Genomic DNA, 27,774 nt, shown 5'->3' on the forward strand with positions numbered 1-27,774 from the left:
ATGACTCCCAGGTTCTAGGGGGAACTAAAACACCCCCCATATTATTCACGGACAATACTTTTAGTATCAAAAACTCCCAAAGACATAGAGACCATTTTGTATAAGTTCAACAACGTATTCTGCTTTGATCTCACCTGGTAATTAATGCGAACAAGACAACATTTATGGCTTTCCACCCTCGCAGAGGTTTCAGAGGGTCACTATTGCAGGAAGGGAAGTAGTTGGAAAAATTGCTAGATTTTGATTATATTGGCAGTCATCTCTCTAGTGCAAAAACTTGGGATATACAGGTCACCAAAAGATCCCTTTTTGTAAAGCACAGAGTGGCAGCCATCTCAAAATTATTTCATGCCGCTTCACTCTAGGTCCCTCTACTCCATTCTTCAACACTCCACCCTGATGCTCTACACCATTAAACTCTACTCCATGCCACTCTACTCCACTCTATTACACTCCAATATACAACTTTCAACTCCACTCTATGCCACTGTGAGACACTACTCCACTCTGACACTCTGAGCAACTCCCTATACACCACTCCATGCTACTTTACTTCATTATCCTACGACACACTCCACTACTCCACTCCAGTATTCCATTCTACGCCACGCCACTCAATTCCACTCAACTACACTACTCATTTCTCTGCCACTACACAACAAGATACTCCACTCCACACCACTCTACGCAGCACCCTCTACCCCACTCCACACCCCAAACAATACTGCACTCTATGACACTCTGCTCCACTCTGACACTCTACTCCCTCCACAGCACTATGCCACTCCACGCTATGCCACTGCCTGACACTCCACTCTAAACCACTCTACGACTCTATGGGCCACTTAATAACAACACCCCACTGTACTCCACGACACTCTACTACACTACACTCCACAACACACTTCTTTACTCCACTAACTTTTAGTGTTGCTGAACCGCTGCCAAGCTGGTGTACAACACGACTAAAACCTACAAGCAAAGCCAGTAGCTCTTGCATAGATGAGACCTATTGGCTTTAATAAAAGCAAGATTTGACCATAAAAGAGTACAAACATACATTAGCTAAAATATACTCTCATAATTCTGTACTTCTGACCTAATGGTTACTTCACATTATTGACTCCCTCCATCTTGAATTAAACTACAGGCATCTGCTCAGTAGTCGGACCAGCTAGCTTATTGGAACATATGACACAGACGCAGGAAGGGTATTATATTATGTGCTTGAAATGATGTTGTAGAAGACATGCAAACCTGCTCGTCTAGCCCCTTAGAATTGTAAAGTCGTGTATAGGCTCCATTTGCATGGCATCCTAAGGGGAACTAGCTCTTGAAAATGTTTTCAGTGAATATCTGTCCCAATCTCATGGATCGCTCCATTGACTATAGCCACCCTCTCTATCAAATTCGGCTTACCACTCACTGTAATGCTCATTTGGAAGTGAATGGCTTGATATCATCTTTGTAATTTATTTCTGTTTGAGATGCTCAGCAGACATACTTAACTACATATTAAGGAAAGCCATGTTTTTGTCTCAATACCTTCATGACCTAAAACAATCTTTGCTAATTGCCATTGCTGTAACTTCCGCACCACAGATGTCTGTGTTTCGCGTTGCTGCTTTCAGCCTTAAGAGCTTCACCCATCACCGTACCTCCCTGTGCTGATTATCAGTTGTTCCATCTATCCTGCCCAAAATGCCTCTTCACAGAACTTGATCTAGGTTTAAAGGCAGAGTCAAACCAACCTGTTGGTCATATTGTGTGTTACCTAAACTGGTTGGTGCTTTAGCAAGTTCAGTATGGGCTGGCTTACTCAAAGTTGTGTGGGATTTGGTGTTGAGTAGTTCACCACTAAAATCTTGCATCATGTTTTATTAGTTTTATTTTTGTAGTAAAGAATCCCTTTGATAGTGAATAGGAATGTGGAATGTTCACGGTTGTAGCTATTTGTGAATAAACTAGTGATTATCTGTTAACCTATTTTCTGATCTTCTTTTGGAAGGCGCCTGTGTGAACACAAGTACGGCAACGCCCCACGGGTCCGCATAAACGGTCATGTAGCTGCCCGCTTTCCTTTTATTCCAATGCCACTGGATTACATTCTTCCTGAGCTCCTGAAGAACGCCATGAGGTGAGTGGCTCAAACTGTGGTTTAAAACTTCAGACTGTGGGAAGATTCATTCTTCAGACATCTTTGGTGTATGTATCTGCATTGGCTCAGTAGCTCTTTCGGATGTACTCTAACTGGCTCAGTGTAAATACTCAAGCTTTGCCGGATGGCGGTGGTCACTGTAAAGAAATCTATTTGGTTAGTACTTAATTAGTTGTAACCTCATAGTGGTTATCTACAGGGTCATGAGATTAATTGATTTATGCCCTGCCAGCGCTCTGTGAAAAGCCATTTCCTAGCTTGGTTTTCTGAACAACACTAGGAAATTGTGTTTGAAGCTCACAGTGTAGCAGCTTCTTGTATTCACTATTTAAAGCTCCATGAGCTGCCTCCGAGGCTACCTCAAAAATGAATCTTGCAAGATCACAAGACATCCATTATGGTACATTTTAATTGATTGTAGAGCTTTGTGAGCTGTGACCCACTACCCTAAGTGCATTGAAATAGACTAGAAATTGCCTGAAGTTCACCTACAGGCGGACCTGCTTCTGTTAGAGCCTAGTGTGACCTAAAAGCTTCTTGAGTGGTAAAATGCTACAGAAAGTGCCTTATCGTTTGAAGCATCTTGACTGTCCAAAGGCCAATTAAGGTGGAATTTCTGCTGTTTTGCCCTAAGGAATTTGAAGCAATTATTAGATAAGTTAACAACTGTATCATATTTCTGTACCATTGTAAGCACCTGCTTCAATTTTGATCTTTTAGGGCTACAATGGAGAGCCACCTGGACACCCCATACAATGTTCCTGACATAGCCATTACGATTGCCAACAACGATATTGACCTGATCATAAGGTAATGAGGACCATTTCTATAGACTTCACTGCTCCTATGCATTCCCAACATAGCAAGTGGAGTGTCTGTATACCCATCTTTATTGCCAGGTCGATTCGGATAATATACTAGAGTATAAAAACGTTTGTGGGTTTGACCCCTGATGATACAGAAAATTCCTACCCTATATGGAGAAGCTTCTTCCTTCTATCCCCAAACACTCCTGACTCCGAATAGCGCTCCCAACTCCCAGTTAAAGTGCTGCTCTAGTTTGTCTATCCTCCTACACCTGAATTACTTACATTCTTTCCCCCATGTCATCCCCAGCACTTCTCTATCCATCGTTATTCTGTGTTTTCTGCCAACAGAATATCAGATCGAGGTGGTGGGATCCCCCATGCTCACCTTGAGCGAGTGATGGATTATCATTTTACTACAGCCGAGTCGAGCACCCAGGATCCCCGCATGAACACCATGTTTGGGAATATGGTAGACATGGTCAACAGTGGCCAGTCTGGACCCATGCACGGGTAAGGGTGGCGTAATTCGTTCAAAACCTCTTTCATAATACAGTTAGGACTTCTTTTTACAACCTGAATAGAGGCCTTCTAATAGAAGATGTAATGTTGTATATGTGATATAAAGCTGGAGTTGGCTTGCAAGAACTTGGGTTAAAAATGTATTTGCAAAAACACAAAAACAACAATTGATGGACAGAATGCAGAACAATGTTGTACATTCACTCCAGTACAGAGATCTGGGCCTTAATCCATAGTTTTTTTGCCCGCCATTCCAGTTTGGATCCAGCCATATGCAAATCAGTCTTGACCCTGCCCCCAATGGGAACAGTTCAGCCCGAACTGCCAGGCCAGGTCCTCCCTGGATTGGAAACCAGCATCCCAGGACCGGGTATGCCCAGATGTTGGTCCCTTGCTCACTTTGCCACTCGATTCAAGCTAGCCTGGCTGATGAGTGCTGTTAGCCCGAAACCGGTCCCAGGATGCTTGTTTCTGGTCCAGGGAAGACATGGCTTGGCAATTCGAGCTGTACTGTTCCCATGAGGCACAGGGTCAAGACGGATTTGCATATAGCTGTGTCTGAACTGGTGTGAAACATCTGAATAAGTATGGGGCTTTGTATAGCACAAACCTAGATGCGAAGCAAGGGTGAGAATGGTGTGCTTCATTTCACAGTAAAGCTTTTTATACAAAGGTAGAGCTTGTCTTGTTCTACCAGCACATAGGGTGAAGATGGAGCTGTCAGCAGAGTTTTGTGAAAATGTATTCCATTGCTGCTTTTTATACACACGTTCACATTCATGACACAATGTACATGGTTTCTTCCTGCAAGTTCAATTCTCCTTTGATAATAAAGATCCTTATGGCATTATGGGGTCTTCTTCTTTCATCTTTGATTTCTTTTGGTCTGAATGTAGATAGACTAACAAACCCACCAGAAGTTTGGATTTATTTGATTTAAAGTAGTTTTTGTTGGGTCCATATACAACATTCTTTTGAACATTGGGGAAACAACCATTCCTTAACTCCTTCTGCAAGGCTTCATATGTTTGTTTTCTTGTTTAAAATTAATGTTTGATGGCCTGTGCTACGAGTAATACAGGAGTTTCCCTTATACAAACTTAACTATGAATTATATGTTCCCTGTACACAAAAATGTTGATGCTAGACTTTGATGTTTGGCGCAGCATATTTATTTTCGATTTCCTGTTGATTGAACTGTTTGTATAGTTGGGATTAAGTTGTACTTTCCATTGGAAAATGTTTTTTTTTATTTGACCATAACTTTTGACCAAGTGGATGGATTTGCGTCACATTTGGCAATCACTTGGTGCAGGCAGCTAAAGTCCAGTATGCCAATTTTCGTCCAGGTCCATAGAGGGAAAACAATATAAGGGTAGGGGTAAAAAATGTATGTTTTTCTATTTTTTCTCCTATGAGACATTCTGCTTGCACCCACTACTGAAACCACTGGACACATTTACAGTTAACTTGGCATAGAAGAAGAAATTTACTCAAATTGTGTATTTTTGTTTGTGTTTTGTGAAATCAGTGCAGTAGCTTTTCAGTCATAAGTGTCTAAAAAAGCTGCAGCGCGTGCTTTAAAGGAAAACACCTTTTTTATTTCTCTACCATTTATAATTCACAAATGCAGAAATTTCATAGCATTAATTATCAGAGTGGACAAAGCAGCAGTTTCTCCCATCGTTCCTTTCAGATGCACAGTTCCATAGTTGGTACAGCAAGCTGAATACAACATTTCTCTTGTGGTGGCCATTTCAGGATGCCGACTTGGTCTCCACGTCCTGGAAAAATGTATTAAAAGGACATAATAAGGGAGTAATGTGAGCACACCCTGACCGTAGTAGGGTCTTGTCTTGTAATCTACATCCTGCCTTGTAATAAATAAAAACTTAAATGAGTCATGGGATCTGTGGCACTTTCTGTGAATTAGCAGATACTTGTCACATAAAATAGCGGCTGCGATACCGAGATGGGTACTGCAGACCCTGGCACCATTTTAGGTGTTTAGGTTTCGATCTTTCATTTGGTCTAAAATCCACCCTACCTTGTATTTTTACTAAATGTACAACTCCAATAGCAGCACAGCTTAGAAAAGAAGGGTTGCCAGTTTAACTGTGTTTGTATGATAGGTTAACAACCCAATCCAGACTTTGTCTACCACTCATCCAGTGTCTCAAGGACTTGATCTAAGGCAATCTGGGTTAAGAGATATTTCATGTCACTGGGAATACCATATTGGTGTCTAAGACGTCTAATTGAATTAAAAGCATGAAGACTACAATTCCCAGAAAGCACTAGGTTACTAAACCAAAATCTAAGACCGGAAATGGTATCGACATGGAGCAGGTGGTACACAATGTGCACTAAACTCTGAGAAGAAACACTCATTTAAACAAAAACTCCATGCCTGCTTGTACCCGATCAGAGAGCAGAAATGCCAGTGCATGCTACCAACTAATATTGACTTACAGGCTACCACTGAGCAGGAAGCATCTTTCATAATTAAAATAGCACTTAAAGATGAGTCCAAAAGGAAACCTTGCACAAATCCTGGCATACTAGTATGGATGTACGAAGAAACATCGCAAACTAAAACAACACGTCATTTACAACGCGGTTTTTAGTTCACATGTACCGTCACAATGCATGTTTTTTCAACGGATGGCATTATTTCGCATTTCCTTAGAAATGCATACTATATGCCTTTACATCGGACCCAAGTTTCCCGTATGTATTTAAATCGCAAAATATCCCCCAAACACTAACACACTACCCTACAAACACACAGTCCACAGTAGTACCCTACAGTACAAAATTGAAAACTACCCTAAAACAGTACTCAAAACACAACCCTACCACTACGCACAGTCTGTCTCCTTGTCTCCTTTAAATGATAAACTACCATACCGGACCTTCTTACGCAACTCTAAAGCCTAAACCAATACCATACACTACAACCTTGTGACACTACCCTAAGCCCTATAGTCTAAAACACTAGCATTCACTATAACCCCCTTATACTACCCTAAGCTCTAAAGCCTAAAATACTTGCATACACTACAACCCCTGACACTACACTAAAGCCTAAACCACGAGATTACACAACAATCTGAGACTACCCCTGAGACTACCCTAAGCCCTTAATCCTACACTACTACCACCTGAGACTACCCTAATCCCCCTTACTTCTCTCCTTCCTCGTGGTCGTCTCTGCCGGTGTTCCAGTCCCGTTGCCAGCGTTGCCGTCTCTGCTCCCGGTTCCTGCGTTGCTGTCTGTGCTCCGACGCCATTACATCACATGTGTTTTAAAAGCGCATGCGATGTAATGGCCCGCATCGTAAAGTGTACTCATGCGACGTAACGGCATGCGTAGTAACAGCTGCGTTGTAATGGCTGTGTCCCGTATAATATGCATCCCTGTCTGATACTATCGCCTTGCTATGAAAGAAAACAGATGGATGTAAAAACCATTTTATTCTCAGAACTAACATGAATCACCAAAATGCAACCGTGGTAGCATTGAATGAAAAATGTAGTGTGTGAATGTCAATGAAAACATGCCAGTGGATTTCTTTTGTAAATCCTTCCTTACTATGACCAATTCCATCAGCCTAATCCTTACTTTAAAATAAACCAAAATGACACTTCGGAATTTGCAACCGCTTTCTGCATTGTGTAAGACGAAAAGTGCTATGGTGTCTGGTAGTAGAAATTCGACTACGAAATGTCTGCACCAGTGTTTTGAATATCTGGCCTGTGTCTCTTCAAATAAAGGAATTTTGATCTCCATAGTAATGTGGTAATCCATTTACTACAAATTGGAATGAAGCATGATCACTCAGTATGCTAGCTAAAAGTGCTCCGGTAGTAGAAGATGGGTGCATAGGTGTGGCCTCACGGAGGGGTGTACTGCGATTTGAAAGACTCAGTGACACGTGAGAGTGTCTAATTTATGGAAGTGAAAGCTCAGCAGAGAATCTCAGTGATTGAATTTTAGTAGCCCTCTGGTAGCCTGACTGAATCCAGGAGTAAACACTTAAGTGGAATAGTTGGGTTTCTGCTTACTGTCATCTCATGTCTATTTTATCAGTTTGACAAATCAATTATAACACTCACTCCCAGAAATCTACAGGTCTTGGGCATTGGGTGACACAATTCCCACACCGAGACTTCATTTGAAGAGAAGCCTGCGGCGCAGTAGGACGAGGCAGTGCCAATCAAGTGAGCCAATAAAGGTCAAAGCATGCTGGATAGAGAGGAGCTTGGTCAACAGATGAGGTATGAGGAAGAAGATGGGGAGGCATAGTTGGCGGCAAGATCATCAGGGAAGGAGTGACTGTTGGCGTGACCTGATGTAGCTGCTCTACCAATAAATGGAGCCTAGGAGACAACCAACAGGTCAGATAGTGGCCAGTGATTCTACCCTGTAGCCGAACCAGAAGACTAAGTGTTGAGGTCCCTAATGACCACAGAGAGAAGATCAGACTGGGGTTTTACTGTGAAGGCCTCGAACCAGGGAACAGCTGACCTGTCAGAGAGGGGCTTGTGACACAGCAGTGAAGTAATCAAATCCGCGGGACATCTGGCAGTCAGTGAGGGTCACTTGACTCAACTCTGGCACCCCAACACATAGGAGTGAGTGGTGAAACAGTATGGAGGATAACCTGATGGAAGTCAAGAGAGAAACGACCCGGGAACTGCCAGTGAAGTCTTGTGTCATGACCCAGTGCGTATAATGAGGGATCTGCATTTGTGGGGGATTGTTTGCCCAAAATAGCTGAGCACGGCTACCATCCCAGCCGGAACACGCAGCACCCATCTGGAAGGCTACGGATGTAGCGTGGGAAAAGAAGAGGTGGGCGGCGGCAGATTCTGTAATAGAACATGATCAAGAACTGCAGCAGGGGTAGGGTTGCTGCTGTATATGATGGTGGAGCTAGGCCCAAAAAGCCTGGAGATTCAGGATTATTAGGTTATAAACATTATTGTCTATTGGAGGAGACAGACAGTGGCACAAAGCTACACCGAGAGACTACGCATGCCCCAGCGGTTTTATTGAATCATCTATAACACAGGGCACAGGGCAGATGTGAGGCAAATTTGCATCAATGAAGAAATTGGTCAACAGGTCAGACCACCATCTGCAGCAAAAAGGGCTAACTTTGCTTATCATAAAACTGCCCCAAAGTACTCCCTCTGAGAATATGTGTGAAAGTTGAGCTTGAGAGTTGGAAGAGGCCAGTGTGCTGTACCATATACCCTAACTTGGGGGTGTCTAGCGCAGTGGTAGGATACACCTTGAGTACAGCAAATACCTCTAGCAGTAACCTAACCCAAAGATTTGGGGTGCTTACTCCCAATTTCACAAGTGCAGTTGTATTCTGCGACATTGACCCAGAGTGCCATAATTGACTCATTAGGAGCCTGGGCAGGCATCACATGTCCAAGCTGGCCAAGGGTCAAGCGGTATCAGGCTACAATGTATGACAGGGCCTTCCCAGAGTCGGACTGGCGCGGACCAAAACCGGATCTGGCGACAACGGGTACTTTTGTGCCCCTGTTCTACCCTGGCTCTTTGAGACCAGATTGCCAGCCAGAAGAGTGTGAGGAGGACTGGGAGGGGTCTGGAGACCCTTTGACAGACCAGATGGTGTATGAGCAGGACTGGAGAGAATAACTGGGGGATGCCAGTGGATGGGATACCTCACCATGCCATAGCATATTGCCTCCTCCTACCGTGGCTACGGAGGAAATAGCGTCATACGCAGTAGTGTTGCGTAGGGCGGCCAAGGCTCTCTTCCTCAAGCTACCTACGGTGACATTCTGGAGAAACCTCCTGACTGAGGTGCTTCAACCTGCGGCGAGCTCTTCCGAGCCCCTGCTTCTGTTTAATGAAGCCCTGACAGACCTCCTTTTGGGCACCTGACCCAGGCCCAACGCAGGGGCTCCTGTGGACAGGATGAATGCTCGACGCCACCGCCCGGGCGACCCCACTTTTCTTTCCCAACACCCCACCCCTGACACCCCTGATAGCTGGGTGGTCCAAGCCTCTAGATACAAGGGTGCATTGCCTACCACACCCCCGGTTAGGGAATCCAAGAAGCTGGATCATCTTGGGAAGAAGATGTTTTCTTCTTCCAGTTTGGGACTGCGGTCGGTAAACACTGCATGTCTATAGGGCAGTTCTACCGACACCGTGTGGGGCACAGTTGAACTAGGGCTGCCTCAGTGCCAGGAGGATGCCCGGGCCTTGCTCTCTCAAGCGGTTGCTGAAGGGAGAGATGCAGCTAAGTTTACCATCCACTGTGGGCTGGATACCGCCGACACACTTGGCAGGATGATTGCCACGTCAGTAGCTCTTCAATGCTATGCCTGGTTGCGTTCAACTGGTTTTTCAGGGGATGTCCAATGCACACTTATGGACATGCCCTCTGATGGCCGTCGCCTTTTCGGCGATAAGGCAGACAACGCGCTAGAGCGTTTTAAGGACTCTCGCACAACTGCCATGTCCTTGGGCCTCTCCACCACCCACCTTGAGCAGTCAGCCTTTCGTGGCTACAGAAGGGGTGCCCCACGACATCCCGCCCAGAACCACAGGCCGGCGCTGGCTGTTCAGCCCCAGCGCGGATGAGACATGGGAACCTCTGCCGTGGTTCTGGGGGCCAGCGAGTGGCCCAGTCCACCACAGCCCCCTCTGCAGCAGCCACCAAACCCTCCTAGTCTGACCTTTCCGGGCCACCAAACGTCAGTGGGCGGCAGGATCCGTCATCAACTCCTCCACTGGCGCACCACCACGTCGGACCGGTGGGTTTTGCAAATAGTCCGAAACGGCTACTCCCTCCCCTTCAAGACTACCCTTCCATCCATGCCACGTAAGTACCATCGCATCTTGAAGGATTACCTGGCCCTTCTCCAACAGGAAGTTTCGGTACTCTTGGCCAAGGGAGCCATTGAGCACCTTCCTGCTCCAGAAGTAGGTCGTGGTTGCTATTCCCACTACTTTCTGGTGCCCAAGAAGGACAAAGGCCTGCATCCTATCTTGGATCTCAGGAACGTCAACCGCTTCCTCCAAAAGGAGAAGTTCAAAATGTTGACGCTCGCTTAGGTCTTGTCTGCCCTCAACCCTGGAGACTGGATGGTAGCGTTGGACTTGCAGGACGCCTATTTCCACATCCCCGTCCTGTCGGCCCATAGACGTTGCCTATGGTTCACTGTAGGCCACGTGCATTTTCAGTTTACCGCGCTCCCTTTTGGCTTTACCAGCGCCCCTCGGGTGTTCACGAAAGGGATGGCGGTGGTCGCAGCTCATCTGTGCAGATCAGGAGTTCTAGTCTTCCCCTATCTCGACGACTGGCTGTTGAAGGCTGGCTCGCCCCAGGCTGTCATCTCCCACCTTCAGACTACGGCCGACCTCCTGCATTTGCTGGCGTTCTCCATCAACGTGCCAAAGTCACACCTGACTCTCTCTCAGAAGCTCCTCTTCATCGGAGCAGTTCTGGACACGACACAGTTTCAGGTTTATCCTCCTGAACAGCGAGTCCGGGATAATCAAGCTGTAATTCCAATCTTTCAGCCCCTATCCCGGATTTCGGTCAGGATGACCCTGAGGCTTCTGGGCCTCATGGCCTCCTGCATCCTTTTGGTCGATCATGCCTGGTGGCATATGTGGGCTCTGCAGTGGGACCTGAAGTTCCAGTGGGTGCAGCATCAGAAGAATCTGTCCGATTGCATCCAGATCTCGGAGGGCACTGCACGACAATTGCAGTCGTGGCTCTCAAACCAGGATTGGGTCAACTGCAGATTCCTCTCCCTTCCCCAACCAAAACATACAGTGGTGACAAACACATCCCTTCTTGGAAGGGGTGGCCTCATGGGAGAGGCGGAGATCAGAGGCCTATGGTCTCCGGCGGAGTCCGGGCTCCACATCAACCTTTTGGAGCTTCGGGCGATCCATCTTGCATTAAAAGCATTCCTTCCCTCTGTCCGGGGAAGAGTAGTGCAGGTGTTCACGGAGAACACCACTGCCATGTGGTACTGCAACAAACAAGGTGGGGTGGGGTCGTGGACCCAATGTCAAGAGGCCCTCAGCCTCTGGACATGGCTGGAATATCAAGGCATATCTCTGGTGGTTCAACACCTGGCAGGTTCACTGAATGCCAGGGCAGACAAACTCAGCCGCACGTGCATGATAGATCACGAATGGCGTCGTCACTCGGAAACGGTGCAAGGTCTCTTTCAGCAGTGGGGAGAGCCTTGGTTAGATCCATTCTGTAGTAGGGGATCTCTGTGTATAGTCATAATCTAGTGAATAGTCCCGCCCATGTGCGTGGACCCCGGCAATCAGAAATAATCTCTTAAGTTGTCAAAATAATGCAGAAACTGCAAAGACACTTAAGAGAGAATTTAAAGACAAATAATGCAGCCTATATCCACAGGCTACACTGTCCAGTACTTCAACTAGAAATTCCACCAAAAAACACCACACACAACACAGCCTGCCAGTTTCTACCATAGAGAAACTTGCCTCCCCCAGTCAAAGACTCTGGAATGATAGAGAGGAAGGCAGGGACAGACAAGCCCCATAGGCTGCCATTATGTGGCTTAAACCGGATACTGTGCCTTTAAGAGAACTTTCCAGAACTTCTCCCAGTATCCCAGAATGCATAGCAGGTCCCTCTACTTTCAGTTCTTTTTTCCGGCTCCTGCTTACAGGACCCTGGCATTGAGCTCTCCCTTGTTTCAAGGGTTTATTGGATATTTTGGCACTTTTGAGTTCTAAAAGTGTTGCAGTTTACTTTCTTGGTGTTCTCTTTCTCTTTTTTGTGCTGTTTTAGGCGTTTTAGGGCTCTAAAATGCCTGGCCTTTTTGTAAGTGCCCAGCATGTGGGAGGAAGAAGGCCAAGAGTGATCCCCATGATGTCTGCATCGTGTGCCTCCCTGAAGATCATGTCCCTGAGGATTGTGTCATCTGCCGGCAGTTTTCTGCTCGGACTCTGAGGGACAGACTGAAGATCAGGCTTTCTGGACTTGAGGAGAGGCGTCTGCAGGCTGCAGGTGGGTCTGGGCAGGCTGGGAAGGTTCCCTCTGCCTCTGCTGAGGCCTCTGGGGGGCTCCCCAGGGGCAGGAAGTCCAGCAAACGGTCCCGGTCTCCGTCGACGTCGATTGCATCGACGTCGAGAGGGATGACGGCGGTGTGCTCCCCTTCTCCCCGGGGCTCCGGGTCGAGACGGCGTGACGGCTCGACGTCGAAGATCTTGGAGAAGACGCCGTCGAAGCCACCGTCGACGTCATCGTCTTCGTCGACGTCGAGGTCTTCCTACCGACGCCGAAGGCGGAGTGACAAGCATCGACGCTCGCCGTCGAGGCGACATCGACGCTCGCCGTCGAGGCGGCACCGTCGATCGCCGTCGAGGCGACACCGTCGATCGTCGTCGAAGCACCGGTCGACGTCAAGGGGCTTCTCGACGTCGAGAGCATCAAGAAGAAGACGGCGACGTTCGTCGTCGAAGACGGAACGCTCGACGTCGAGGAGGCGGCGTACGACGTCGCGGAAGAAGAGGTCGGCGTCGAGGAGTCGACGTTCGACGCCGAGGAAAAGAGGGTCGACGCCAAGGAGACGGCGGTCGACGCCGGAGTCGAGGAAGCGTCGTTCGACGCCAGAAAAGCGGCGCCCTGCGTCGAGCAGAAAGCTGTCAGCGTCTAGGAGTCGGTCAGCCTCTCCAAAACGGCGCAAGAGGGATTCTAGTCCCAGAAGTCACACTGCTTCAAGTGGAGGACGCAAGAGGAAGCGGTCACCTGCTGATAGGGTTGGCTCTCCGCACCTTTCGCCTAAGGGGTCACCGGGCTCGGTGTACTCAGAGGTGTACACACCATCTAGGCCTAGGACTCCGACTCCTCCTCCTGTTCCTAAGGAGGACCCTCCACCCAAACCTCCACTCCCTTCAGGAGACCCTCCACCACCTCCGGTCCCTCCGCATGGGCCCACCCCGCAGCCGAAGGTTCCTCCGCCGAGGTCCACTTCCCTGCCGTCTCTGCCTGTTCCTCCGAAGGGGACCCCAAAACCGAAACCCCGTGAGAAGCCAAGGAAGACCCCTCCACGAAAACCGACGGAGCGGCCACGGGCGGGCAGGTCTCGCTCTCGGAGAAGGGAGAGATCGCGACGCAGATCATCCACGAGGTCGAGACGCCGCCATAGGAGGCGCGAATCTCGCTCACACACGAGGTCCTCTGGGACCAGGGACTATTCTCCTACCCTATCGGGGTCACCGGACACGAGAGTGTCCCCGATAGATGACCTGGTGGCGTTCCATGACGTCCTTTTAAGGAGCGCGGCGAAGTTAGGCATATCCCTGACGGTGCCTACTCCGAAAACGTCAGTCATTTTTGAGACTTTACATCAAAAACACCTGTCTCGTCCTCTCCTGCCTCTGCTGCCAGGCCTGGAGGAACCGGCTATGGCCCTGTTTCTCACCCCTGCGGCTCCATCAAGGTTGCTGAAGAAGTACCGGGCTCCCGACTCGGATCCGGCCTTTCTGAGAACGGAACCCCCTCCTGACTCTGTCATTGTGACGGCGGCCCGCAAGCAGCATGCCATCACTCCATCCTCCACGGTTCCCCCGGATAAGGAGTCAAGGTGGATGGATTCGGCGGGGAGGAAAGTCTGTGGAACTTCCGCTACCTCCATGAAAGCTGCGAGTGCCACGGCACTGTTGGGCCGATACGACCGCGCCCTCTGGGACTCCCTCGAGCGGTTTGCAGAGCATTTACCTCAGGAGAAGCGTGAGGACTTCATGGAAGTGCTGAGTGAGGGGATGCTGGTGGTGAACCAGATTATCAGCGTGGCAGCGGACTCTTCCCTGTTGGCTGCTCACGGATTTTGCCACAGTATCAACCATCGACGCCACGCATGGCTCCGGCTTACGTCCCTGAAACCGGACGCACAGCAGAGGGTGGCCAACCTACCGTTCTCTGGTGAGACCCTCTTCAGGAAGCATGCGGACGATGAGATGGCCCGCATGAAGGCGGAGGGCGAGACGCTGACGGCTGTGGGTCTGGAGAAGCCTAAAGAGACCAAGAAGACGTACCGCCCGTTTCAACGGCGGTTCGGCGGGCAAGGCCGAGGACGGGGCCAGGCTTTGGGGCAATCGCAACAGCAACACCAGTTCCGTAAGCCGTTCCAGAAGCGCCAGAAGGGCAGGGGAGGCCAGCAGTCGGCCCCAGCGCCCAAGGGCCAGGCTGGGTCTAGGCCCTAGGAACCTACTTCCCCCGGATCTGTTACCCACTCCGGTAGGGGGAAGCATTCAATTTTTTCTGGCAGAGTGGAGAAAAATTACTCAGGACAAGTGGGTGCTCAATATTGTTTGCAATGGATACAGTCTTCGGTTCATCAGCCCTCCTCCAGCAATTCCTCCGGTCAGCTCACAGTTTCAACTGCGCGAGCTTCAGGCGGAAGCGGATATCCTGTTGAGGAAAAGGGCGATAGAAGACGTACCTCTGTCTCAGAGAGGAAGAGGACTGTACTCCAGGTTCTTTCTGGTTCGCAAGAAGGACAAGAACGAGTTCAGGCCCATTCTGGACTTGCGACAAGCAAACAAATGGATTCGCAGGGAAAAGTTTTGCATGCTGTCGTTGCATCAGATTTACCCTCAGTTGCAACAGGGAGACTGGCTATGCGCTATAGACCTACAGGATGCTTACTTCCATGTGCCCATTGCACACAAACACAGGAAGTTCCTGCGGTTCCAAGTCGGCACCAATCACTATCAATACACAGTACTCCCATTCGGACTGGTCTGCGCCGAGAACATTCTCGAAGTGCATGGCGGTGGTAGCTGCACACCTGAGGAAGAACAAGGTGTTTGTCTACCCGTACTTGGACGATTGGTTGATCAAGGCATCCTCCTTCTCGGAAGCGCGAGCACACTTCCAGAAGACATGCGTTCTCTTGAACAAGCTGGGGCTGCACATCAACATGGCCAAGTCTGTGCCGACTCCGGTCCAATGCATACAGTACTTGGGAGCCTCCATCAATACGCTGTCAGCAAGCGTGTCTCCTTCAGAAGAGCGACGATTATCACTCCTTCGGAAGGCTCAGGCTCTTATGACAACTCCATCTTCCACAGTGAGGACGGTGTCTTCTCTACTGGGATCGATGGCCTCTTGTATCTTCCTGACGCCACACGCACGGCTGCACATGAGACCGCTGCAGGAGTGCTTGGAGGACCAGTGGGATCAGAGGAAAGGATCCTGGGACGACAAGATTCAACTGTCGCTGCATGCTCTTCAGTCTCTGAAGTGGTGGTGTTCGGCGGAGAATCTCCTCAGAGTGGTTCCCTTTCACAAGGACATTCCCACGCAGACTGTTGTGACGGATGCCTCTCTCCTGGGATGGGGAGCGCACTCCGGGACTCTACAGATTCAAGGAGCGTGGTCGCCGATGGAGGCCACGTATCACATCAATTTCCTGGAACTCAGGGCTGTTCACTTGGCACTGAAGGCCTTTCTTCCGTCCTTCCAGACCAACTCTCTGCTTGTACAGACGGACAATACCACCACGATGTATTACCTTAACAGGTAGGGGGGCTCGAGATCACGCACTCTGTCACAGGAGGTGCAGACGAACTGGCACTGGCTCCTAGCCAGAGGACTGACGATAATGGCCACTCATCTACCTGGTGTGCAGAATGTTCAGGCAGACGCCCTGAGCAGACTGGTGCAGGAAAACCACGAATGGGTCATAAACGACGAAGTACTAGGAGAAGTCTTCGCAAGGTGGGGAACTCCAGACGTAGATTTGTTCGCCACCGCCGAAAACAGCAAGTGCAGAAACTTCGCCTCCAGGTACTTCCAGCAAGGGACGCTGGGGAATGCGTTATGGATCAACTGGACGAACAGCTTTCTGTACGCCTTTCCTCCCATTCCCCTGATTCCGGCGGTGCTCATCAAGTTGGCCCGGTCCAGGGCTCGGATGATACTCATCGCCCCGGAGTGGCCCAGACAGTGGTGGTTCACGGACCTACTTCACCGATCTCTCCTTCCTCACATTCGGTTGTCGTGCAGGCCGGACCTTCTCACGAAGTTCGGGGGACGGATGTTACACCCCAACCTCTCGTCTTTGAATTTGGCGGCATGGCTCCTGAGATAGTGCAATATGGCCATCTGAATCTGCCCGATGATTGCATGGATATACTGAGGGAGTCTAAGAGACCTTCCACTCGGACTTCATATGCTTACAAGTGGAAGAGGTTTTGTATCTGGTGCCAGTCTAAGAACCATGATCCTACGACCTGTAAGGAAGATGTCATCCTTCCTTACCTTTTACATTTGGCGCAGTCTGGCCTTAATGTCCATTCCATTAAGGTACATCTTGCTGCGTTGACTGCCTACAGGAAATGCCCTTCACAGACTTCCTTTTTCCAGATCCCTGTGATCAAAGATTTTCTGGAAGGTTTGAAGAAAGTATTCCCTCCTGTCAGGCTTCCCGCGCCTTCATGGGAATTGAATGTGGTGCTGTCCAGATTGATGAAGGAGCCTTTTGAACCTATTCATAAGGCTTCGTTGCAGCACCTGTCTTGGAAGGCGGCGTTCCTCGTGGCCATTACATCGGCCCGCAGGGTGAGTGAAATTCAGGCGTTGTGTTGTAATGAACCTTATACTGTATTTCATGCTGCTAAGGTTGTTAAGCGTACTCACCCTAAATTTCTTCCCAAGGTTATTTCTGATTTTCATGTCAACCAGACTATAACTTTGCCTACGTTTTTTCAGAACCCTTCATCCCCAGCGGAGAGGTCTCTCCATTCCTTGGATGTTAGGAGGGTGTTGAAATTTTATCTGGATAAAACCAAAGATATTCGTAGGTCTGACCAGTTGTTCATCAATTATGGATCGGTCAGGACGGGTCTTGCGACCTCTAAGCAGTCCATCTCTAGGTGGATTGTGTCCTGCATACAATTGTGTTACCAAAAGGCTAATAAGACCTTAGGAGGTAAGCCTAAGGCTCATTCCACCAGGGGCAAAGCTGCCACGACGGCTCTGCTCCGTAACGTGCCGATTGCTGAAATCTGCAAGGTAGCCACTTGGAAGTCGGTTCATACCTTTGCTAAGCATTACTGCCTGGATACTGACGCCAGGGCAGACGCTTAGGTTGGGCAGGCTTCGCTGCGGAATTTGTTCGCACAGTAGTGGCGTTGTGTTTATTCTACACCGCTGCTTTGGTGTGGGGATGGGCTTGCCATTCTATTCACTAGATTATGACTATACACAGAGATCCCCTACTACAGAAGGAGTAGTTTCAGTCCTGTAACTCCAGTTCTGTAGTAGGGGTATCTCTGTTATAGTCATAAGCGCCTGCCCTCCTCCCCGGTGGAGATATGTCATCATGTAAAGAATGCGACAGGTCTGGCGTGCTTCGCCTTCAAAAAGAAATGAAAGTAGAGGGACCTGCTATGCATTCTGGGATACTGGGAGAAGTTTAAGCCACATAATGGCAGCCTATGGGGCTTGTCTGTCCCTGCCTTCCTCTCTATCATTCCAGAGTCTTTGACTGGGGGAGGCAAGTTTCTCTATGGTAGAAACTGGCAGGCTGTGTTGTGTGTGGTGTTTTTTGGTGGAAGTTCTAGTTGAAGTACTGGACAGTGTAGCCTGTGGATATAGGCTGCATTATTTGTCTTTAAATTCTCTCTTAAGTGTCTTTGCAGTTTCTGCATTATTTTGACAATTTAAGAGATTATTTTTGATTGCCGGGGTCCACGCACATGGGCGGGACTATTCACTAGATTATGACTATAACAGAGATATCCCTACTACAGAACTGGAGTTACAGGACAGAAACTACTCCTTCACCACCGAAGAGAATGCGCAATGCCAGCAATTCTGCACGTTGGAATTTCCAAGGCAGCACTCGCTAGACAACACCTTTCGTCGCAAGTGGAGTTGCGGTCTTCTATACGCCTTTCCGCCTATACCGCTTCTGCCCAGAGTGCTGAAGATGATCAAGCACGACAGGGCCCAAGTCATTCTTGTGGCTCCGGATTGGGCACGAAGAGTCTGGTATCCCGAGCTGCTCAACATGGCCATCAATCCATCAATACTACCTCTTCAGAGGATCTTCTGTCGCAGCAACAAGGGACGGTCCTCCACCGAACCTGTCCAGCCTTCACCTCCTTGCGTGGAGATTGAGTGGCAGCCGTTGTTGTTTGACCTGCCTCCCGAAGTCTGTGATGTAATCTTGGCAGCCAGGCGTCCCTTCACTAAGACGGTATACGCCTGCAGATAGAATACATTTTTGACATGGTGCACAGCAAAGGCTTCTGCCCCTCTTTCTGAGGTTCTCTTGTTCCTCCTATCTTTGGCCCAGAAGGGCTCTGCTCTGGGCACTCTGTAGGGCTACCTCTCGGCCATTTCAGCCTTCCTCAGACTTCCTGATCAGCCTTCTCTTTTCAAGTCCCCTGTTGTAAATAGATTCCTTAAGGGCATTACTCCTCTTTTTCCTCCTGTTCCCTTCGTAAAGCCCCAGTGGGACTTGAACTTGGTTCTGACGTATCTTATGTGCTCTCTCTTTGAGCCACTACATAACTGTCCTCTCAGACTTCTCACTTTGAAAACTGCTTTTATGGTGGCCATCACCTCTGCGCGCAGTGTGAGTGAGCTACAAGCTCTGTCTTCCAAGCCGCCCTTTCTGGCTGTCCATCCAGACAAGGTCGTCCTTAGAACTAGACCTTCCTTTCTTCGCAAGGTGGTTACTTCTTTTCACATTGGCCAAACCATCACTTTATCAGCCTTCTTTCCGCCTCCGCATCCCTCGAAAGAGGAAGAGAGCGCTTTCTTTCTACTTGGATCGCACAAAACAATTCCGGTTGGACGACCAGCTCTTTGTTGGGTATGTGGGCGCTAAGAAAGGTCAGGCCATGTACAAAAAGACCATCTCCAGGTGGGTCGTTCTGTGCATCTAAGCCTGCTATTCTTTGGCTAAGAAGGAGCCTTCAGTGGGGCTGGTCACCCATTCCACCACGGTGACGGCAGCTACTACTGCTTTGGGATGAGGAGTCCCCCTAAATTACATCTGTCAAGCAGCTACGTGGGCATCGCTGCACACGTTTACAAGACACTACTGCCTGCACAGTCAAGTCCGGAGAGACGGCTTCTTTTGCCGTTCTGTTTGCCAGGACATTCTGGTGTGAACTTGCTTTGCAGACTCACCTCCGGGGTTGGTATTGCTGGGGTGTCTATTCTAATGTAAGGAATCTATAACTATAACTAACTGTTTCTTTCAGATGAACAAGTTACTTACCTTCGGTAATGATATATCTGTAAGAAACATAGGTTAGTTATAGATTCCTTACCGGCCCACCCATCCTCCCCGTTCTGCAAACTGAATTCTAGGGTTAAGGACATCCTTTCAGGGCCCTAGTTTTGTACACCTGCGGTCAGTGTTTTGCATGGCTCTGAGCTTCTGGCGTGGAAAGTTGTGTACATAACTGATGTCCGTGCGCGAGGGCGGCGTCTATGTAGCTACTGTGATGTCATCCCGGCGACCACGACGATGGATGCAGAGTCGACCGATGCCACCTTCCGACACGCAGGGGTACTGCTGACTAAAAACGTTCCGGATCTAGTCTGACGCCTAGGACTGATTCTAAGGTAAGGAATCTATAACTAACCTATGTTTCTTACAGATATTTTGTTACCTAAGGGAAGTAACTTGTTCACTTGACACATTCAAAAAGCAGGTAGTTTTCCTTCAGGTCACATTGGCCCAGGACAAAACAGTGGTACCCACAACTCAATTGGTGTTTCGGAGCATTGAGCTAGTCTGAATCAAATGCACATCTAGAATACGGTAAGATACTAGCTCTAAGAGATGGCCTAGGGAGAATGTTGGGCAAAGAAACCTCAACACGAAAATAAAGGCTCTAATGTTCAAGGTGAATTCTGGCTTCCACAGTGATACGAGATGGTAGGAGGTTCACAAGGAGGCTGTCCCAGCTTTCAGTGGGGATAGACAAAAAAAATCACAATATGTGGCTGAGAATAAGTGTAACACCCGATCTGAGGACTTGGCATGCCTTCCTTACCAGGTTTACGGCACATTGATATGAATAGAGAACTTAGTGACATCAAGGCAAATCAAGCTTTGGTGGATGCAGCAGGTAGCCAGTGCTTTTAGGCAATACAAGGGGGAAACTTGGCGTGCAAAGAAATGGCCATCACCATGGGTGACGAGAGGGCTGAACAAAACAGTATTATTATTACAGCTGTTCCCAGGGGTAGTGGCATTGTGCATATCGCCATCCTGCTTGAGAAAAATGAAGTTAACACGCTGGTCCGATAATAATGCATGGTCCAGATAACTGCGGCTGGACTCTATTGGTATTGGAGCACATGTGCTATATGGTTAGTCTGTAGTTGGAGCGCAACTTAGAGGTATGGGACAAACATTTATGGGGTGTTGATAACTCATGGGCTTTTGTGATTTATTGATTCCAGATTGACAAGTTCTGAAGCCCAATCCCTTGAACGGAGGCAGGATGACAACCCCCCACTCCCAAGGGAAGCTATGGAGCTTAGCAGTTCAGATTTGTCCCATTTAATAGAACATGAACTGGCACCGAAAACAGGCAAACAATATCACCCATGGATTAGCTTCAAGTGGTTGACTTGTCTAGTCAAATATAAAGACGTGCAGGGTGGCTTAACAGTAGTGGAGCATTTCATTAGGTCAAGGCGAAATACTAGGCAAAGGGGAACCTTATGATAGTTGCCCATTTCGCTAAGCAAAGGGATAATATCTAACCGAATCACATTGCGAGAACAGCCATAAAAAGCTGAGGCACCTCGTAGGGTAAGGGTGAATGATTCCCAATAGATTTTTGTACAGGCTGCCGCTTATTGGCAGTCGTGGACCAAGAAACATTTGGCTTTGAAGCAGCACTGTTTAAATTGTGTTTACTATTGCATTTTACAGCGCACTTAGGGTGAAAAAGGTTGCAGAGGACGCATTCCTAGGGTGCGTGACATGTCATTGAGTGAAGAAGCAATGGACCTGACAGAGACCAAATGGCAAAAGAATGTAACTATGACTGCTGTGTTTGGATGACTTCAAGCTCTGCCCTCTCTGATTAGTAAGGAACTAGTTGAGAGTGCTCCTGCAAGGCAGACAGCCACTGTTTGTGCACGAAGACAGGACCTATCTCCGCAGATTTCTGGTCACTACTCTAATGCACAGAGCTATTGTGGGAGCAAGGATGCCAGCATATCAGTTTGGCTCAGACCTGTTCTGCATTGGGGCTGCAACAAATGCAGCACAAAAGAGAATGCAGGAAGGTCAAATCGTAGCATTGGACAGATGGCACTCCAGGGTGTATAAAAGGTACATAGGACCTAATTTGTTTTAAGAGTAACTTTGCCCCCTTCTGATCATCCGCTCCCCTCACGCCCAGATGGTGATAAAAAAAGACATGGACAGCATTTGCTTTCGGTTTGTATTATCAGCAAACATGGGGGCTGCACCTGCAAGTGTTGGGTTTATTGGCTACTTGTATGTCGCCAGGTATCAAAGGTGAGCGACCTGGAACCATCATCTAAGTACCCTATGCTTACAGAACACCAGAATAGATTGCTTTGGCACCCTGCTCATGTGGTCTGAAGAAGCTTGAGCCATCCTGATGCAGGCTATTGCCAATGGAAGGGATGCAGCAAAGTTCCTGATACGCTGGGGACTGGATACAACAGCCTAGCTGGGTAGTACAATTGCTTCGTCTATGGCACTTCCTCGTCAGTTCTGGCTGAGGTCAACTGGCTTTTCGAGGGATACCTTATGGACATGCCTTTATGCGGCCCTTGTCTGTTCGGCGACAAGGCTGACAACACTCATGCGCTTCAAGGACAGTAGAGTCGCTGACCTGTTGTTGGGACTCACTATAGCCCCAAGCCAGACACATTCTGCCTTTCGCTATTTCCGTGGCTATGGTAGGGGTTACCAACTGCTCCCATGTCTACCCAGCTACCTTGGCCAACAGACTCTCCAGTCCTTTGATGGCTGAAGATGAGGCTCCCACAAGCCTTGTGGGAACCAAGACCAAAGAACTGCCCAGTCCTCCACGCCCTGCAGCTGTATCCGCCAAACCCTTTTAAAATGTCCTCACAACATCACAGGCAACTGTTCGGCAGTAAGAACAAGCACCACCTGTTTTGATGGCAGTCCATATCTTCAGACAAATGGGTGCTCCAAATTATTCAGCGGGGTTACGCCCTGTAATTCACAGAAACCCCACTTTGCATGCCACCAATCTCAGATCGGCTGTCAGAGGATCACCATGTCCTGGTGCGCCAGGAAGTGCAGGTTCTTTTGTCAAAAGTTGCCATCGAGATGGTGCCAACATCAGAAGTAGGTCGCAATTGCTATTCCTGCTTCTTTCTGGTGGCAAAGAAGGACAGTGGCCTCTGCCTTACATGCAAATTGTGCCCTTTCAAATAATTCCTGGAAAAGAAGAAATTCTAAAAGCTTAAATTGGCGGAGGTCCTTTCTGCCTTGGATCCTGGAGAATGGATGGTAGCGTTGGACCTGAAGGACACACATTTCCATATATCTGTCCTTCCGGCCCACAAACGTTGCCTTCGTTTTGCAGTGGGCCACGAACACTTTTAGCTTACTGTGTTTCCCTTTGGTCTCACCGGCTCCCCATTGGTGTTCACAAAAGTGATGACGGTAGTTGCAGCCCATCTACGGAGGTCAGGGGTTCCAGTCTTTTCCTACCTCGACGAGTGGCTGTTGAAAGTGAGCTCACCTCAGACAGTCGTCACCCACCTTCAGACGATGACTGTCAATGTGCTGAAGTCACACCTGACTCCCTCTCAGCCGCTCCCTTTCATTGGATCCATTCTGGACACAGCGCAGAACGGCACCCATCATTTGGAGTGTCTAGTCCAGGATATCCAGCTATGATTCTGATGTTTCAACCTTTATCTTGGATTTTGGTGAGATTGACTCTGAGGCTGCTGAGTCTTCTGTCCTCCTGCATCCTGCTGGGAAGACATGGCTGCTGGCATGTGCAGTCTCTGCAGTGGGATCTGAAGCCCCAGTCTGGTGCAGCATCAGGATAATCTCTCTGACCTAGCCCAGATAACAAAGGGAACTGCAAAAGACCTACAGTGGTGGCTCATGAACCACAATCGGGTCAGCGGCAGACCCCTCTTCCTTCCCTACCCAGATGTCACAGGGATGACAGATGCATCACTCTTCGGTTGGGGTAGCCATCTGGGATCAGTGGAGATCAAAGGACTCTGATCTCCAGCGGAGTCTAAGATCTACATCAGCCCACTGGAGTTGAGAGCGATTTGCATGACGTTAAAGGCGTTTTTACCCTCCATCAAGGAAGAGCTAGTTCAGATGTTCACGGAAAACACCACTGTCATGTGATTCCGAATCAAGCAGGGCAAGGTTGGGTTCTGGAGCCTTTGCTAGGAGGCTCTCTACCTCTGGACATGGAACGTCAAGACATTTTCCCGACCATGAAGGACTTTGCAAGGTCTCTGAGCTTCATGGTGAATTAACTTATCCGTCGATTCCACACTGATCATGAATGGCGTCTACATCCAGAGGTGGTGCAAGGTCTCTTCCATGACTGAGGACGAACCTTGATTAGATCTATTTGCCTCCGCTGAGAATGTGCACTGTGAGTACTGCTGAGTGTTGGAGTTTCCGAGGCGGCATTCTTTCGGAGGCTCGTTTCGTGTTGAGTGGGGCTCAGGGCTCCTGTACACCTCCCGTTGATACCAAACCTGCATCAAGTTCTGAAGAAGATCATGACAGACCAGGTCCAAGTCATCCTTTTGATTCCGGATTGGGCACAGGGAGTCTGGTATCCCGAACTCCTGAGCATGAGCATCTGTCCTCCGATCAGGCTGCCCCCCTGGGTGGATCTCCTGCTGCAGCAACAGGGCTGGTGTGGGAAATTGTGTATTATATGATGTGGTTGTTCCATCTCGCCATGTAATACACTTAAACACCGTTTTAGAACCTGTAGGCTTTATTAGTTCAACCCTGGATAGCTGTGGGTCTGAGCAGTCAGGCTTACACGGAGGAACACGTGTAAAACATTTAAACCGTACTAAAACGATTGAAAACTAAACAAAATGTAACACCAATTTATAACAAACATTGGCATAGCCAATAGGTCTAGCCTTTAGGACCATGTAAGTGTTTAGCCCGGACTATTGGCTTGGTCAATGTATATAAGCTGTGTTGTAGAGCAGGGTGGCTGTTGTTCAGCATGTTGAAAAGTTGTAATAAAAAAAATTATTACAAGTATTTGTGTTACCTTATATATAACCAATAAGACATTATGTACAACTGAATGACCTTATTAAAAAAAGCGTTAAGGCAAAAAGATTCTTCTAGTTTTCATCGTTCTTGCAATGCTTATTGAGAAGAAGTAGAATTGGTATTTTTTCTCTAATATTACAAGTACTAATCTTTACCTCTTGTTTGTAACTAGACATCAGTAAGACCAGTAACCTTTCTCATATGATGGAAACATTTATTGTAAGTGTTCCATGGTACTCATTGGGGGGGTGGGGGGGGGTTTACCTCATTGTTAAATCTCCTTGCATGTATGTGTAAGTGAAACTCACAAGCACAAATAGGTATGTTCACAATTGCAAAACCATTTTGGAATTTGGAGAAAATGTTTTTCTGTTTTGTGCCTGTAAATCACCTCTCTTTTTTGTGCAGTTTTAAATAGCACAAACGCTGACCTTGAAGGTATTGGAGTGCTTTACATGAGCACCAGTTAAATTGCACACATGCACATCTGTTTTTGGTAGGCAAGGTGAGATTGAGTGAATGGCCCAGAATCACAGAATGTTGAGCCGACTCAGACCTAGTTCCCCAGTTCCAACGCTGGCAGCTCTTGTCGTTATGCCACATCCTCCCAAGGACTGGGTGTCCTGAGGTGGAACTTTACTAAAATGTTTGTGGACCATGTCTAAAATTTTGCGAAAGTTACAGCTTTCCAAGCATTACCTGAAATAGTTTTGTAAATTCCTGAAATTATTAAATATTCCTTCATGGGAGGTTGTTGTAAACCTCTGGGTAACAAATTTACTCAGTTCTAAAGCCCTTCATCTTCAAATGGTTCCCACCCAGAATTATCAGAATGTTTTTTGCTATGATTGAATAATCTGTGCAGTTCTACAAAAAAAACACTGAGTGACAGCCTGCTTCTCAACTGGCTGATAGGCTGTATGGGAACAGCAGTGCACCACATTGGAAGAAAGGCCTGTGAGCTCCTAAAGAGAGGCAGAGACGAAAAAGATAAGAGAAGTCTTATTAGAGAATCAATAACATGAAGGCAGACACGAATTCCTGCTCCTGTGCAAAGGGAAAGGGACTCACTGTGAATTGTTTGAAGTTGCCACACTCCAAAAGTGGAGGTGGATGGTGTCCCAAGTACACCTAGGTATCCGACACGGTTGATTAGTAACCTGCAGAAAGAGGCTCTAGTTAAAAACTGCTGAAAAACCAGTCTCCCCCATCTTAGGGAGCCATGATAGATTACATTATGCATAGTTTTGAACACGGTTTTGCCGTGAGCCATATGATGTGGTACCAGTTTACTATAAAAAGTGATGTATAAACCGACACTGTCCGTGCTATTAAACTGTCTGCAGGCTTCAAAGGGTCAAAAGCTAATCTTGCAAATATTATCGTGAAAGTGTCATGGGGTTTTCGAAAGTTATATTTACAAACATGACAACAGACTTAATTGCGGAGTAAAATATTAAAGTTGAGGGAATTGTGAATTAGAAATCCCAAAAAGCCACAGAGAAAGAGGGTGAGCGGCTTGGCAAGACCTAAATTACAGATAAATTGTAGCCGTGAAACACTGACACATCAGCGGGTCAAACTCTGAATAAACGTGTCTGCGAGCGGCTTAGGGCATTTCCTAACTAACCCGAATTAATGCATTGTAAAAATAGCAAAAAAGCCATGTGCCTGCTCAATAGGGACTGCAAGGTACTTAACCAGCGGCGGCTCTGATATGGATCCAGGAGGCGGCCGGTTGAAGTAACGTTGTTCTTTTAAAGCAATTATGTTGCGTGCACATACACGCGGCGATGGAGAAGACGCTAAATGCTAGCTATAATGGAGATGTTTACCTTACGTGCTTTCCCCCCACCTTACAAAGAATGAGTGGCATGAATCAACAAGCGCTAAAACACAAGCGCGGCGCGAGGCCTCGAAAGTTAACTGTTGTGAGAGAGAGGGGGAGCAGGAGGTGAGCCCGCGAGTGGTGCGAGCGCGCCTGGGACAGTCTTCACTTTTTCAAGTACTGCACTCGTGCTTGTGGCGCGCCGCTGCGCGCCCCTGCAAGGTGGATGCCGCCACAAGCACGAGTGCAGTGCTTCAAATAGTGAAGAGCTAAAGGCCCTCCTATGCACGCTGCATAGGCGAGACCTAAACCTTTTTTTGATTTTTATATAATTTTTGAGACCAAAACAAAAAAGATCCACCAGGGGGTCCAAGGTTAGAGAATTTGCAAGGTATAGTAAATCAACACTTTTTGCTTAACAGCGAAAAAGCATGGGCAAACAAATTTGACAAACTTTTTCAGGAAAAACTATGGTAAGCATCAGTGCAGTTACTTAGTTACTTTAGGTGACTAACTCCAGCATTCAATATCAACAAGAGAGGTAGGGCATAGACACTCCTGTACCCCGGTTATATATATTGTAAACAACAAAGGAGTGACTGTGGTGCAAATGAACAGTGACAAACATGATAGTTCGAAGGTTGATGAAATAAAGCTCCGCTGTGTGCCGCACGCGTGATCAATGCTCACACGCGTGTAGTGTACACAGCGGGGCAGTCTCAGTGTCCCTAAGAGGGCCCAAGCGACTGTCTTCAACTGGAAGAAAGTCTGGGCGCTTGCCTGTCACCCTGTAGTGGGTGGAGGGAAAGAACCTTAATTCTTAGAAGGACCCTCACTCACCACTAGTTGGTGACATGCTTCATCATCGGGTCCCCGCTGGGGTGACCGAATGCCTCCCCAGCGTGCTACGATGCCTGATTACAGCGGAGCAGGATGTGGTGGGTGCAACAGTGCCCAAATTAGGAGGTGACTAATTGTGATAGTGCAAATGTGTGTTAACAATTAAAAAATGCAACGGTTGTGCCTTTAGAATTTTTTTTAATAATGGCCAGCCCGCATTGGTTAAAAACAGAGTGAGCGGACTCCCCAGGTTCTTAATTAAGGAACCGGAATCCTGGATCAGAGGTAAAATTTGA

General features: G+C 48.0%; 1 protein-coding gene across 7 annotated transcripts in view; it reads left to right on the forward strand.

Moving 5' to 3' along the window:
• Window positions 1-27,774, forward strand: part of BCKDK (branched chain keto acid dehydrogenase kinase) — a 392,864-nt gene that overhangs the window by 294,231 nt on the left and 70,859 nt on the right. For all 7 annotated transcript variants that reach the window (XM_086932026.1, XM_086932025.1, XM_086932028.1 and 4 more), the window contains 3 exons: window positions 2,009-2,137; window positions 2,879-2,968; window positions 3,316-3,477. In XM_086932026.1, coding sequence (XP_086788152.1) covers window positions 2,009-2,137; window positions 2,879-2,968; window positions 3,316-3,477 — 381 coding nt within the window. The remainder of the gene's footprint in view (window positions 1-2,008; window positions 2,138-2,878; window positions 2,969-3,315; window positions 3,478-27,774) is intronic.

This window comes from Lissotriton vulgaris, chromosome 7 (genome assembly GCF_964263255.1).
Source record: "Lissotriton vulgaris chromosome 7, aLisVul1.2, whole genome shotgun sequence".
Taxonomy (NCBI): domain Eukaryota; kingdom Metazoa; phylum Chordata; class Amphibia; order Caudata; family Salamandridae; genus Lissotriton; species Lissotriton vulgaris.